We start from the raw sequence: 15,951 nt of genomic DNA, 5'->3' as shown, positions 1-15,951 counted from the left end.
TTAAGATTTTTGCAAAAAGATTCCTCAAATGCGGAATGTGTATTAAGGGGGCTGGGTTTTATCACTGCCTGAGGTTTTCAGATTACCTGACATGTGTGACATGTCTGGCAAAAGTATATCACATCCTTTTGTAGCCCAGACCAATAAAAATGTTTTTGTATTTTGGTTTGAGCTTTTCTTACTCCTGAAAGATCTACTGGTAATTCATGGGCTACCCGCAACAATTCCTTCCTATAACTCATTGGTAATACAACTTGATGAACTTCTGCCTATTTCTCATCCACGTGAATATGTGATGGTCTCCATTCCCTCATCAAGATAAATTTTTAAGATAGTAACATTCTGGGATGCATTCAGATCCTCCTTCTGTTTATGCTATTTGATACAACAGTTTCAGTTGTTCATCTTTTCATTGTAATTTGGTTCATTTCTTGGAACTAAAAACTCTTTGCTCCTCCCCCCACTCCCCAAACCTGCTGTTTTCTCTCAATCATTGTTTCTGATCATTGAACATTAACATCCTTATCTTTACTCAGTGATTTCTCCTCCTGCTTCAACCTGTTGCTTTGTGACCTTGTTACGAAACAGCCAGGAATAATCCCAGCGTATATTTCAAATAAACACCTCAGTTACCTGATTTTCCACTGGCTTTTCAGCCACAGTAGGCAGCACTCCTGTGATCCAGCTGTATCATTACCAGGGATAAACTGTATTTCTGGAACCAAGAATTTCTCTATCACTCCTATGATCACTTCACTACTTTTCCTTAGGTTCTTCAACCTCACTTCATATGATGGGACACACTGCTCTTCTCACCATGAATTCCACATACTTCTTCTGGTAATACTCTTTCCAATCACATATTTCGACACATCTCACCAAAGATTGACTTGCCCCCGTATTTCTTAAAATTTTACTTTCTTTACCTCCTCTTCCTGATACACACGAGCTAAGCCTTACCCATGGAGGTTAATTCTTTAAAGAGAGATCTGGCACTTTCTTCTCAACCAACTCATCAGGCTGCATATTCTTTTGCAGCTTTTTGCTTCCATTGTGGTCTCCTTTACCACTTCAACAAAATTCACTGGCTTCTCCTGTTTTCCAACATAGTCTTCCCAGTGCTTTTTCTAAACCACCAATACTGCAACTTCATGTGGCCTACTTTATTACAATGAAAATATCTCAGCTTTTTTATTTCTCATTTCCCCCCCCCCGGATTTCCTTTTTTATCCTGTGGTAAATTATCTTTACTATCTTCAATGAGATCTCATCTTCCCTTACCAGCTGAGGATTTATCTTTTCCCCAATTTCTATCCCTCACAGATTGAACTGATGTCAAAAGCCAAACTTTGATTTATGAACCAACTCAATTGTCTGCTATTGCTACCACTAATCTTGCGGTCTTAACTCTCTGCTTTTCCACATGAGTTCTCAGTACTTCAGGAAGTGAATTTTTGAACTCCTCCAAAAATAATTAAGAGCATCACATATTTGATCTACTTTCAATGCTATTTTTTCCAATTAATTTGTTTGATCTTTTCAAATTCAATGCGTAGTTAACCAGGTTCCCTCCTTAGATTCCTAATATGTTATCTGTAGGCCTCTGGTGCTAGCTTCTATTACTCAAGATGGTATTCCTCACCTCATCATCTCTCGCTCTACCTACCAACTTTGTTTGGATCAACAATACCCACATGGTCACTGGTCATTTCATTTATCCAGCCACTTTCTCAAATGAAATGTAATGAAAAAGGCATCCACATCCTTCTCATCAAACCATGGAAACTTTGGACATATTTCAACAGATTTCCACCAGACCATTGGCTACGATGTGATTGTTCCCCATTACTGTCCTCATCACTACTCCTACCTTTCACCTCTATTTCCACCATGTTAAGTCGACTTTGGAGTATTCAGTTTCAACTTCTGAAGTTCAAAAACTCTCTCCTTCTCCCTTTCTTCCCGTAGGGTCATCCCTTCCTTAGCTTTTCCCACAGTGTTTAATTGTAATTCAAACTGTTTCATTTCCTTCTATCTTCTTTTTTGTTCTGCCAGGGCTGTTCTATATTTTTCATTTTCCCTTTCCATTGCTTCTGATTGAAGCTGCTTCATTTGCAATTGAATTTTGGCAATTTTCAATGATTCTAATTACATTCCTGGCAATTGTAAATGTGGAGCTATTGCTGCAATTAGTTCCCCTTTCCTCACAGACACAGGCAACTCCAGCTTCAACTTGTTTGCCAATTCCGAAGGCGTTGCCTTACTCACTTTCTGTAAAACACCAGAAGTGATTTCTTCCAACCTCAGGAAACTCTTAGCGATAAAGATCCATTATTATACAAGGCACACCCTGTTTAAACACACACAAATTCAACACACGAAATGAAAAACAGCAACACTCACCCCTCACTGCCTTTGAGTCCAATAATCCCAAACAGAACCTGGAATTAGAGATTTTAATCCCGACAAAAGCCTCCAGTTTGTTAAAAACCAGACCAAGTTCCCCCAAAGCATGTCAAGAAGGTTGCCTAGAGGCTAACTTTTTCTTATTTTAAAGGCAAGTGCCAGGCGTTGCATGCTGGATATAATTCGATGGTCAAATTATCAGGCTCGAAGCAAAACATGCTTTATTCCACAGATGCTGGCAGACCCACTGGGGTTTTTCCAGCAATTTCTGACTTTGTTTCTGATTCCCAGCATCTGCGATTCTTTTTTATTTCTCAATAATTTTAGAACCTTCTTCCATATCCTTTATCCACCCTTACACCTTGTCATCACATGGGGTGCTTTCAGCACAGCCAACCCATTTCAGCTACTTATGGTCCCCATGATCAGCTTTTCTCCTTCTCCTTTTGTTTGCCAAAATGTCTTTCGGCCCCTCCGGGCTCCATCGCTACTTATCCCCATCCTTTACCCCCATCTAACCCTTGTCTTCAGCATATATACCATCTTTTCCTAGCTACTACTAGTTCTGAAGAAGGGTCACTGGACTCAAAGCCTTAACTCGCCTTTCTCACCACAGATGCTGCCAGACCTGCTGAGCTTATCCAGAAATTTGTGTTTTCATTTCAGATTTCTAACATCTGCAGTTCTTCATTTTGTTTTATAAAATCTGATAATGTTCTGTTCAAGTGCAATAAATGCTTTCCCTATAATTTTTAATGCCAAGAACGTAGAACTCACTACCATGTGGAAAAGTTGAAGCTAGTAGCATTGATGCATTTAAAAGAGTTAAATAAGTACATGAGAGACAGGGAATAGACCAATATGTTGAAAAGGTGAAGTAAACCAATTTGGGAAAAGGCTCACTTTAAACATAAACATCAACACGAACCTGTTAGCCAAATGCCTGGTTCCTGGAGCTGTAAAATGTTATTACATAAAAACGTAACTGCCTCACAGCAACATGAGTAGTTAAACAAACTTGGAATGCAAATAAAATAAGCAAAGCCAGAAGAGATTGAGAGTTCAAGAATGTAGAGGAGAGACCTTCTGTACCTCCCTTGAAATTCTCAAATATTCACTGCAAATTAAGTAAAAACACTAAGTTGACACAAGGATAGATAATATCAAGTACCTAACTTATAAATATTTATCTCAAACTTAGTTTGCTCAGACTCAATCCATTAAACACAAGTTCACTCAAAGGCACCTTCACAAATTCAAGTCTTCTCAAGTTACTTTCCATAGCCATTGATGACATACTTTCAATTCTTCCGATGATTTTTTTAATACTGAATTTTCCAGAAATTAAATATTTGATGTGTTGCCTAACACCTTATCATATGCCTAGATATGAAAAAAATACCTCTCATATATTGAACTGCTTAAAAGGACAAATGATAGGCTCTACTTATATAGCAGTGAACACAATAAGAAATTCCAAAGGAATTCACAGGAGCATTTTAGAACAAAATGTGAAGTTGGTAAACCTAAGACTTTGTACTTGAAGCCTGGTTGTTGTTAGTAATGGAGCACCCATCATTATCAAGTTAAACACATGGTAAATCCTTCTGGATTCCAAACAGGTAATGCATTTCAGCTCAAATCTACTTGAAACATCCCTATCTTACACAAACGTCCCTGCACCCTCTGTATCAGCAGCAGATTAGTAACCAATGCCATTTGGGCCCACATTCACAAGATACCAGATCAAAGTTATAAGAAATTGTTTTACATACAAACCTTTAAAGCTAACAACATAGGAGTCTATGGTTAGGGGATAGACAGTTAGTTATGTAGCCACAGATATAATTCCAGGATGGTAAGTTGTCTCATTCATGCCAATGTCAGTAACATCATTGAGCATCTGCATCTCATTTTGAGGGAGGAGGATGAACAGATAAAGGTCATCTAAAATATCACTATCAACAACATTAGGTAGAAAAATGGGTAAGGCCCTTCAAACAGATCTTGGATGGCTAGGAATGAGATCAGAAAATGGTCCTGGAAAGGTAGCAATTTCCATGACATGTGCCATTGAGCACTGGAATAGGAAGATTGAGTAGATAAACATACGTTTGGAGAGATGGAAGAGCTTTAGATTTCTGGGCACCTATACAGGCCAGGACGTGCCCAAACAGAGTCGTGACCAAAGATCTCATAAAACAATTTGATAGTACTATGGGGGAATGTCTAAATTAACCAGGTACAGGCTGGAATCCAAAATGCAGCACTATAATGTAGAAACAAGATGCACAATGGATTGGACAGTTCCCAAAGAAAAATGAGTAAGCGTTCAAGTGGGGTCAGACAAAGAGGGAATGCAATAAGTCTGAATTGTGTTTGTATGTGCACGTATTTAAACACACAGTGTGGTTATTAAGATTGATAAAGGACATAGGAATTTGAAATTGAAAATCAAAGGTTATGAGGTTACAAAATATTGATGAAAGTAATGCTGTTGTTGTGGGTATATATATTTTCCAAGGATACATGATAAAGATACACTTGACTCGATGACATTTATTTGAGTGCACAGGGCACAATTTCAAAATGTGTAGATGAAACAAAATTTGAAAAAATTGTGACACATGAGGATTGTAATATACATCAAGCTGACAGGCAGGCTGGTGGTATAGGCAGCCATGTGACATATCAAATTTTGTTCAGAGAAATACAAAGTGACACATTATGGTAGAAAGAATGGAGTGAATCAATATGAAATAGTACAGAGGTATTTGGAAACATATGTATGTAAGTTGTAGCAGGACAGGTTGAGAAAACAGTTAAAAGACACACATAATCTTAGACTTTATGATAAAGATATAGGTATAGATCTTCTGCCAGTAGCAATGCTGGTAACATTTGTGTCGCCTGCAAAGTTTATCCCAACCTGACAATAATGTTTATTTAGCATATTTATTCAGCGGAAATGGGCAATGTGGAAGATTCATGTCAAGAAGTTTATGAAGAATCTGAAATGCTGTCTTGGCCTCTAACTGGAATATTATGTCCAAAACTAGGCATCATAATTTAGGAAGGATGTTTAGACTTTAGAAAGAATCCATAAAAGATTTAAAAGAATGGTTCCAGGGATTTTGTTAAATATATAGATTAGAGAAGCTGGGGTTGTTCTCCTTGGATAAGGAAAAATTAAGAAATGATTTTTTGGAGAGGTCTGGATGGCACATAGGGTGGGATGCTCTTCAGAGGGTCGGTGTTGACCTATTTGGGTGAATGGCTTGTTCCACACTGTCGGGATTCTATGAAAATCACGAGAAGTCCAGACTCCACAATCCCCAAGATTCCCAATTTCCTCAGTGATCAATAATCTAATTTTGTCAGCTTGAATATACTCAATAACTTAGTATCCCATGGTACTCAGGTAGAAAATTCTAAAAGTTTACAATTTTCAGTGAATAAATTTCTCCCAAGTCCTAAATTACTGACCCCGAATTCTTAGATTTTGATCCTAGTTTTGGAAGCTTCAACAAGGGAAAACAAACTTTCAGCATCGATTACTGTCAAGTCCTCAAATTATTTGAGAAGATTCAACTAAATTGGCTCATATTATTCTATATTCTAGTTCAGTATGACAGAACATGTCCTACTCAATCTCTCCTCTCACCGCTAGCTAGTAACTTCATTGCACTTCTTCTAAAAACAAGATATGCTTCCTCAGGAAAAAAGCATTTCAAACTGCTTTGTGCTCCAGATGTTGCCTCACTAAAACCTCCAAATATTCCTTACTCTTATGTACCCAACATTATGTACAAATGTACCCCATATTCCACAAAGAAGTTTAACAAAGCAATTATTGTTAATTGCTTGATGTTACCTGCATACTGATGTTCTGTACTAGTGTACAGCAAAAAGGCATCCAAATTCTTCTGAATCTTGATATCTATCAGCATTTCACATGTTCTGTCCCCAGTATCTCCCTGCTTTCGACAACCCCTCTCCCCACCCATCCATCCCAGTCCTCTTATGATAAAGGCCAACATACCATTTGTCCTTCTGATTATGTGCTGCACATCTGCTTTCAATGAAGAATGACGGTGGAAATTAAGCACTTCAGACATCAACACTTGTCAATCTCTCTCAATTTAAGGAATTTTCAACACCTCCATTACTTTGACTGTACTGAACAACCTCCACATTATATTCCATCCATCATTTACTTGCTCACTTACTCAGCATGCATTATTTCCATTGAATCATCTTTGCTTTTTAAAAAAATATTCAAGGGATGTGGACTTCACTGGCTGGCAAGCATTTCTTGTTCATCTCTATTTGCCCATTGAGGTTGTGTGGAAAGCTATCTCCTTGAACTGCCTCAATCCATTTAGTGCATGTACACCAACAAGGGGGGGGGGGGGGAGAAGTTCCAGGATTTTGATCCAGCAATACTGAAGGAAGACCAACACATACCTAAGTCAGGATGGCAAATGGCAAAAGGGGAACTTGCAGGTGTTCCAGTTTATCTGCTGGTCTTATTCTTCTAGATAGTAGTGGTTACAGTTTTGGAAGGGGATCTTGAAGGAACATTGATGAGTTGCTGCACTGAATTGTGCTAATGGTACAAATTGCTGCTAGTGTCAATGGTGGAGGGAGTGATTGCATCCAGATGCTTTGTCCTGGATAGTGTCTAGTTTATTGCTTTGCTTCAGCTACACTCATCAAGGAGAGTGGAGAATATTTCATCACAACCCTAACTTACTCCTTGTAGATGGTGGACAGGTTGAAGGGAGTCAGGACTGAACTTTGCTGCAGGTATCCTAGCCTCAAACCTGCTCTTGCAGCCACCATGTGTATTTCAGTTTCTGGTCAATGATAAAGTCCAAGATTTTGATGCTGAGGTATATAATGATGATAATGTCATTGAATGTTGATGGACAATGGTTAGATTCTTTCCTGTTGGAGATGATAAATGCTTGGCATTATGTGGTGGGAATGTTACTTTCATGTGTCAGCCCAAACCTAGACATTGTCCAAGTCTTGCTATGTTTGAACTGCTTCAGTATCTGAGGAGACATGAATGGTGTTGAGGATTGTTCAATAATCATCAACTATTCCCACTTCTGACTTTATGATTTAGGGAAGATCATTGATGAAGCAGCTAAAGATGGTTGAGCCTAAGACACTACTTTGAGCTACTCCTGCAAAGGTATCTTGGAGCTAGAATTATCTCTAACGACCATAACCATGTTCTTTTGAGACAGATATGGCTTTAACCAGTAGATTTTTGTCCTGCTGATTCCCATTGACTGTAGTTTTGCTTGGGCTCCTTAATGCTATACCTAGTCAATGGCAGTCACTCTATCTCCTCAACAATGCTGACTTTCAAAAGGGACCATCATATTGCTTGAGAAGATGATGCAGATTAGTTGTAGAAGAATTACTTGCAAGTAACTCACAAATATGAATGGGCCAAGAACTATGGAAACAGATAATTGCAAATGACTGAGATAGATTTGCTTCGAAAGCCATCAACCCATTGTACCTGGATTGTGTCCCGAAGATCTTGTCTTGAGTTCCTCAGCATATATAGGCCTGTTTGAATAAACTGGTTCCTGATGGGACTGCTCCTGCTTAATCTCCTGTCCTGGCTGCATATATCCAGTGCTATGGCTGGACAAAAGAATTCAAGAATCAATTTTAAAAGAGTTTCAGCAATGCTACAAGTAAAATTCTTAAAGACATTCTGAAGGGTTTATAATTTATATTATAAAGACTGTTTCAACAAAACTACTCACAGTGCATTGGGGTTTTGCTTGAATATAAGAGAACTGGAGTTCAATTAATAAATTAAAATATTTTCAAACTCCGTGCTGAACAACCACTTGCATTGTTGTTCAAAACTATGGCTCTAGTGCATGGAGCCATTGAATTTGAAACAGACATGAGAGATCGGAAGCCATAAAATATTCAGAAGAATTTAGAACATTCCACATCAACATCATTTTCATGAGCCTGAGGGAGAGTACACCAGGTATTAAAATCTAAAAATACAGCCACGCTTAATGCAGTGTTAAACTCCTTGGCTGAATTGGTCATTGCTCTGCTACTTTGCATGCAATGCTTGCCTTGCAATCAGGAAATTATGCGTACAACATGTGGCTTGGAATAGAAATGAGCTTGTAAGCAATGAATGTAGAAGTATCTACGTTCAAAAATGTACTCTGTTCACTGAAGTTGAACAAATTGTAAATACCTTAGATGGCCTGCTGCTGTTCAGACACTGTTTTCAGTTAAACTCTGCCTTAGGTTCCGAACAGACTTCTATCCTTACTGTTGGAGTGTCCATCAGGAACAAATACCCAGGGAGGTGTCATAGATCTACTCACAATGGATTCATATTCAAAACCAGCAACATTTTTCAAATAATAACTGCAAAGTCACTGTATTTACACTGTTGCTGCATAGACAGCTACCAACTGAGCACATGTTCTATCCCACCTGGTTGCAAAATTAGCCTATTATGTCTATGTTTATATTGGTGTGATCAGAAGGCAGGATCTAATTGATGACCTAAAGTGACAAAACGCCATACATTTAGCTGCTTCTGCCAACCTTCTTCACTCACAATCTGCATACACATGGGCTTTCTAAAACAGATACCTGGAGCTTGTATATAAGCATGATACAGCACAACATTCCTGGGTAAATAGGCACGGCTAGTAGACATGATTCATGTTTATGAAATCCTCAGCAAGTTAATTGAAGCAAAACAATGTAAAAGCAGGTGGAAACAAAAAGTGGTTATCATAACAAATCTATGAACACATATCTTTATCAGAAAGAACCCAATTTGTAGAAATGGAAACAGAAAGTACTGGAGAAACTCAGTAGGTCTGACAATATCCACGGAGAGAGAAGTACAGTTAATGCTTCAAGTCCGATATGACTCTTATTCAAACTTCTACTATTTAAGAGCCAGATTTAACAGAAGGGTTCAGTATTCAGGGGAATCCATACATAAGTGATTCCTAAGAGGTTGAATTATTGTTGAAATTACTTCTGCATCTACATACTATATTCCAAAGATGATTTTAGAACATAGAACTTAGAAATAAAATACAGCACAGAACAGGCCCTTTGGCCCACGATGTTGTGCCGAGGCTTAATCCTAATGTGAAATATAGTAACTTAACCTACATATCCCTCAACTCACTGCTATCCATGTGCATGTCCAGCAGTCACTTAAATGTCCCAAATGACTCTGCTTCCACCATCACAGCTGGCAACGCATTCCATGCATTCACAACTCTCTGTGTAAAGAACCTACCCCTGACGTCTCCTTTATACCTTCCTCCTAATATCTTCAAATTATGACTCCTCGTACCAGTCAAACCTGCCCTGGGGAAAAGTCTCTGGCTATTGACTATATCTAATCCACTCATTATCTTGTATACCTCAATTAGATCTCCTCTCTTCCTCCTTCTCTCCAGAGAGACAAGTCCAAGCTTATTCAACCTTTCAACATAAGGCATACCCTCCAGTCCAGGCAGCATCTTGGTAAACCTTCTTTGCACTCTCTCCAAAGCCTCTGTATCTTTCCTATATTAGGACGACCAGAACTGGACACAATATTCCAAGTGTGGTCTCACCAGGGACTTGTAGAGCTGTAGCAAAACCTCACAACTCTTAAACTCGATACCCCTGTTAATGAAAGCCAAAACACCATATGCTTTCTTAACAACCCTATCCATTTGGGTGGCAACTTTGAGGGATCTATGTACTTGCTCACCCAGATCCCTCTGTTTCTCCACACTGCCAAGAATCCTGTCTTTAATCCTATATTCAGTATTCACACTCGACCTTCCAAAATGCATCATTTTGCATTTATCCAGGTTGAACTCCATCTACCATTTCTCAGTCCAGCTCCGCATCCTGTTTATGTCACGCTGCAGCCTGCAGTAGCCCTCTATACTATAGACGATACCTCCAACCTTTGTGTCATCTGCAAATTTGCTAACCCACCCATCAACCTCCTCATCCAAGTCATTTATAAAAACTATAAAGAGCAGTGGCCCAAGAACAGAACCCTGCGGGATCCCAAACAACACTGACCTCCAGGCAGAATACTTTCCATCTACAACCCCCAACCTTCTGTCAACCAGCCAATTCTGAATCCAGATAGCCAAATCTCAGGCGACCGACTCAACACAGACATTTACTACAAACCGACCGACTCCCACAGCTACCTAGATTACACCTCCTCCCACCCTGACCCCTGCAAAAACGCCATCCCATATTCCCAATTCCTTCACCTCCACCGCATCTGCTCCCAGGAGGACCAATTCCACTACCGAACAACCCAAATGGCCTCCTTCTTCAAAGACCACAATTTCCCCTCAGACATGGTTGATGATGCTCTTCACCGCATCTCCTCCACTTCCCGCACTTCCGCCCTTGAACCCAGCCCCTCCAATCGCCACCAGGACAGAACCCCACTGGTCCTCACCTTCTACCCCACCAACCTCGAGATACATCGTAACATTCTCTGTCATTTCCGCCACCTCCAAACAGACCCAACCACCATGGATATATTTCCCTCCCCACCCCTATCAGCATTCTGGAGAGACCACTCCCTCCGTGACTCCCTCGTCAGGTCTACAACCCCTACCAACCCAACCTCCACTCCCGACAGCTTCCTCTGCAACCGCAAGAAATGCAAAACTTGCACCCACACCTCCCCCCAAGGCCCCAATGGATCCTTCCATATCCGTCGCAAATTCACTTTCACCTCCACACACATCATTTACTGTATCCACTGCACCTGATGTGGTCTCCTCTACACTGGGGGAGGCAGGCCGCCTACTTGCGGAACGTTTTAGGGAACACCTACACCAACCAACCCAATAGCCCCGTGGCTGAACACTTTAACTCCCCCCTCCCACTCTGCCATAGACATGCAGGTCCTTGGCGTCCTCCATCACCAGACCCTGGCCACACGACACCTGGAGGAAGAGCACCTCATCTTCTGCCTAGGAACTCTCCAACCACATGGGATGAATGTAGATTTCTACAGCTTCCTCATTTCCCCTGCCCCCACCTTATCTCAGTCCCAACCCCCAGATTCAGCACCGCCCTCTTGACCTGCAATCTTCTTCCCGACCTCTCCGCGCCCACCCCCTCTTTGGCCTATCACCCTCACCCTCACCTCCTTACACCTATCGTATTCCCAGCACCCCTCCCCCAGTTTCCCTCCCCCCCCCGACCTTTTATCTCAGCCCGCTTGGCACACCAGCCTCATTCCTAAAGAAGGGCTTATGCCCGATACATCGATTCTCCTGCTCCTTGGATGCTGCCTGGCCGGCTGTGTTTTTCCAGCACCACACTTTTCAACTCTGGTCCCCAGCATCTGCAGTCCTCATTTTCTCCGAGCCAAATCTCCCTGTATCCCATACTTCCTGATGTTATGAATGAACCTACCAAGGGGAATCTTATCAAATGCCTTGCTGAAGTCCATACACACATCTACTGCTTGACCTTCGTTGGCCTGTCTTGTCACCTCTTCAAAGAACTCAATAAGATTTGATCTGCCCCTCACAAAGCCATGTTGACTGCCTTTAATCACACTATGCTTTGCCAAATAGTCATAAATCCTATCCCTCAGAATTCTTTCCAAAACTTTGCTGACCACAGACGTAAGACTGACTGGACTGTAATTGCCAGGGATTTCCCTATTACCCTTCTTGAAAAAAAGGAACAACATTGCCTCTTTCCAATCCTCCGGTACGACTCCTGTGGAGCGTGAGGAGGCAAATATCCTCACCAGCGGCTCAGCAAGCTCCTTTCTCGCTTCCCGGAGCAACCTAGGATAAATCTGGTCTGGCCCTGGGGACTTATCAATCTTATTATTTTCCAAAATTCCCAGCACATCAACTTCATCAATCTTGATCTGGTCAAGACTGTATCCCAGCTCCTCAAAGTTTTCATTTACACCAAGTTCACTTTCCTTGGTAAAAACAGAAGCAAAAAACTCATTTAGGGCTTCCCCTATCTGCTCAGACTCCACACACAAGTTCCCTCCACTATCCCTGATCAGCCCTGCCTCCTCCATGATCATTCTCTTATTCCTCACGTATGAGTAAAATGCCTTTGGGTTCTCCCTAATCCTTCTTTACTAACCTTTATCGTGCACCCTCCTGGCTGTCCTCAGTCCATTTCTGAGCTCCTTTCCAGCAAGCCTGTAATCCTCTAAAGCTGTGCTAGATCCTTGCTTCCTCTACCTTACGTAAGCTGCCTTCTTCCTTTTGACGAGAAGTTCCTCTGTTCTCGTCATCCAAGGTTCCTTAATCTTAGCCCTTCTTACCTGTCTCAGAGGAACAAATTCGTGAATCACTCGCAACATCTGCTCCTTAAACAGTCTCCACATGTCTGCTGTGCCCTTTCTGTGGAACAATTTCTCCCAGTCTGAACTTCCCAACTCCTGTCTGATAGTATCATTTCCTTTTTCCCAATTAAATATCTTCCCTCGGTATCTGCTCCTATCACTCTCAAAGGCTATGCTAAATGAGAGGCAGTTGTGATTACTGTCACCAAAGTGCTCTCCCACCGCTAGATCTGACACCTGTCCTGGCTCGTTGCCAAGCACCAAATCCAAAATGGCCTTTACTTTTGAGAAAACCATTCAGATGGGGAGTGCAGGAGGTCTGGAAGAAACACGTCATCCTAAGAGGAGAATAACAAAATTTTTGCAAGAGTTCTGCAGAATCCAGCATTTACATAGTATAAAAACTCCAAAGACATACTTGACATGTCAACCCAAAGATTAGGCCGGACAGCAGATGCCAAGAATCAGTACCAGCACTGTGGAGTTATGAAAACTAATGGACACAAGCAGTGCCTAGCAGTAAAAAAAACTCATCTGTAAAAGAGTAGTCATTTCTTGATGACGTGCAAAGTAGACAATAATAAATTGGCAGAAAGTTAAATAGCTATCCACACAAGGATGTTAATGATGTGGAGCAACCCGCAACAGAAGAGATATCCAATGCATTCATAGGCGAAATTCTAACCAATTCATTTTAGCACGAAGTGTTTTATATCAATGACAATCACATTAATTTTAGCTTGATGCTAGGATGAACGTCATTACATTAACAGGTTACATACTATAAGTGGAGAAAAAGGTTACAGCCTACAACTGCGAAACCACAAAGTCTAGGAGGAAAAGATCTTATATTTGTTGCAAGCAAATCTGCAACACAAGAGGTGAGAGATATTTGAGAATGCATACATACTTCGTACTCAAGAAAACTCACTCCACAGCAAGGACAAGTGTTTTCCCTCAGTCTTCAAAATGTTGAAGAAGTTGGACAGCAGAAGAGTAAAAGAAGCAGTAAGCTTAAATTGATCACAGGAAACAGATGCTGAATACAGTGTCTCATTAAAGAAAGATGCTAAGCCATTATATACCTATATACTCACCTTTTAATACAAATTCAACAGCAACTTGGGGAAGAATGGATGGTGAAACCACTCAAGTAATGCTTGTGCATAGTTACTGTACCCAAACCCAATGGGTACATCAGAATTTGTTTAGACCTCACACAGTTTAACAAAGCAGCAATGAGTGAAATCTACCCTATGTTAACACTTGTTGAGAGTTTAGCAAAAGTGTGTAAAAGCAGAGTTTCTGCCAAATTGATGCCAACAGTGGGTTCTAACAGGTGTCATGGGATGTACAATCAAAACTGCATGCTACCTTTGCAACTCCATTTGGCAGATGTTGCTTTAACAGACTGTTATCTGGGATTGCCAGCCTACGATATCCAATATTTTACATGATTTAAGAGGTGCCGTATGCCACATTAGTGACATATTGATAGATAGCATAAAGACAGGGTCCATGCAGTTCTAAACTGCACAAAAGCCAAAGATCTGATACTCAACAGCAAAAGTGAAGCTCCCAAAGAAACCATTCATTTCTCGGGACACATTGTTAATATTGATGGAATATTGGCAGGCCCTTGGAAAACAAAGGCTTTTAAGCAGTTTCCAACTCCAAAGAGGGCTCATGATCCGAAGAGATTCCCAGGCAATATACACCAGCTGGTTAAAATCTTTGCCTCACTTGGCAATGACAACTTATCTCACTTCTGCCAACAACTGAAGTATATGGTGGGATGGTGATGGAACCCATAAGATGATGTTTTCTAAAAGATCAAGGATGCTGATGTCCACAGATGTCTTAGCCCAACACAGTCATCCTTTCCAACCAATACAGCTACAGGTGATTCAACTACAAGATTAGGTATATTGCTCTTTCAGGAAAAAACTGATAGGTGTTGAAAACTGATGTATTATGTCTTCAAGGCATTGTCAGACTCGGTGACACGATATGCAGTCATCGAGAAGGGACCTCTCTCGGTCACACGGATATTTGACTATATACTTGGAAAGTGCTCGTAGAGTCAATCCATACATGTAGGCCACCTGAATAGGTGAGAAATAATTGGCAAAGATGTCTCAAGGGGTACAACCATTCTGACTTTACTGTATTAGTTTTACTCATGAGATGAACCATGAGAAGGGAGCAACAGGTGACTGCAAGGGCAAAATGGACGTAAAAAAGATTGAAACTATGTTGCCATCTTTTGGTATTGTGTCAAATGTTGCCCAGATCAAAGCCCAAATGGGTTTGCATTAAAGGCTCACTTTGAGTAATGACAGTATTTCACAACAGTAGATGACTCACAAGTATTTGATTAAAGGCTGATTGTTACAGCATCACTGTGGGGAAAAAATAGGAAAGACACGTTAGGAGCACTTGAAATTGCCGAGCACAGCCAAGGATTGGCTGCTGGTGTGGTGGCTAGGGATCTCTAAGAGATTGAGAATTTCATAGCTGACTATGAAACTTGTGCCATTCACAGCCCTGACCTGCAAGAGCTGCTTCTACAGATCACTTGCTCCACCTGAGCGCGGCAACAGTGGGATCACACTCATTTGTATTTGACTTACTGTTACTGTTGTCAACTATTTTCACAGTGGAAAGAAGAGAAAAAGTTATGCACTATTGAGATGCAACTGTCAGCATCTTGCATGAAATATTCACTACACATGGGATCCCTGATGAGGCTTTTTCAAACAATAAACCACAGTTTGCAAATGAGCCTTTCGGTTTCTTTGCTGCCAAGTATGGGAGCAGTCAAGTTTTCTTTTGAAGAGAAGTGCTGACGTACAGTAATTGTTAAATTACTGGTCCATCCCAACCTATTGTAGTTTACCACCATCAGAACTGATTGGAACAAAGAATGAGGAATGTCAGTGACAGTGATCACAGACTACGAAAATCAAATCTTCAAAGAGTAAAGATTTGCAGTAAAAGATTCCCCAACATCCGTGAAAAGCCTTTAATGATCCATCTTGGATCGGATTTTCAATAACGGCTTACAAAGCTGGGCAATTTCAAAATTACAGAATGTGTAGCCTTCATAAGAAAGTGGATTCCGGTGATTCATCAAATAAGAATTTCTCAGAGATTAGAGAGTGTGT

The 15,951-nt window shown here is 40.8% G+C and overlaps 1 protein-coding gene across 4 annotated transcripts in view; it reads right to left on the bottom strand.

Moving 5' to 3' along the window:
• Nucleotides 1-15,951, bottom strand: part of LOC140458223 (UPF0606 protein KIAA1549) — a 263,349-nt gene that overhangs the window by 18,216 nt on the left and 229,182 nt on the right. For 2 of the 4 annotated variants that reach the window (XM_072552494.1, XM_072552495.1), the window contains one exon: nucleotides 7,946-8,073. The exons of the other annotated variants lie outside the window; for them this stretch is intronic. In XM_072552494.1, coding sequence (XP_072408595.1) covers nucleotides 7,946-8,073 — 128 coding nt within the window. The remainder of the gene's footprint in view (nucleotides 1-7,945; nucleotides 8,074-15,951) is intronic. 4 annotated transcript variants of the gene reach the window in all.

Source organism: Chiloscyllium punctatum, chromosome 32 (assembly GCF_047496795.1).
Source record: "Chiloscyllium punctatum isolate Juve2018m chromosome 32, sChiPun1.3, whole genome shotgun sequence".
NCBI classification, from domain to species: domain Eukaryota; kingdom Metazoa; phylum Chordata; class Chondrichthyes; order Orectolobiformes; family Hemiscylliidae; genus Chiloscyllium; species Chiloscyllium punctatum.
Note: the sequence above shows the minus strand (reverse complement) of the source record. Positions and strands in the feature narration are given on the sequence as shown.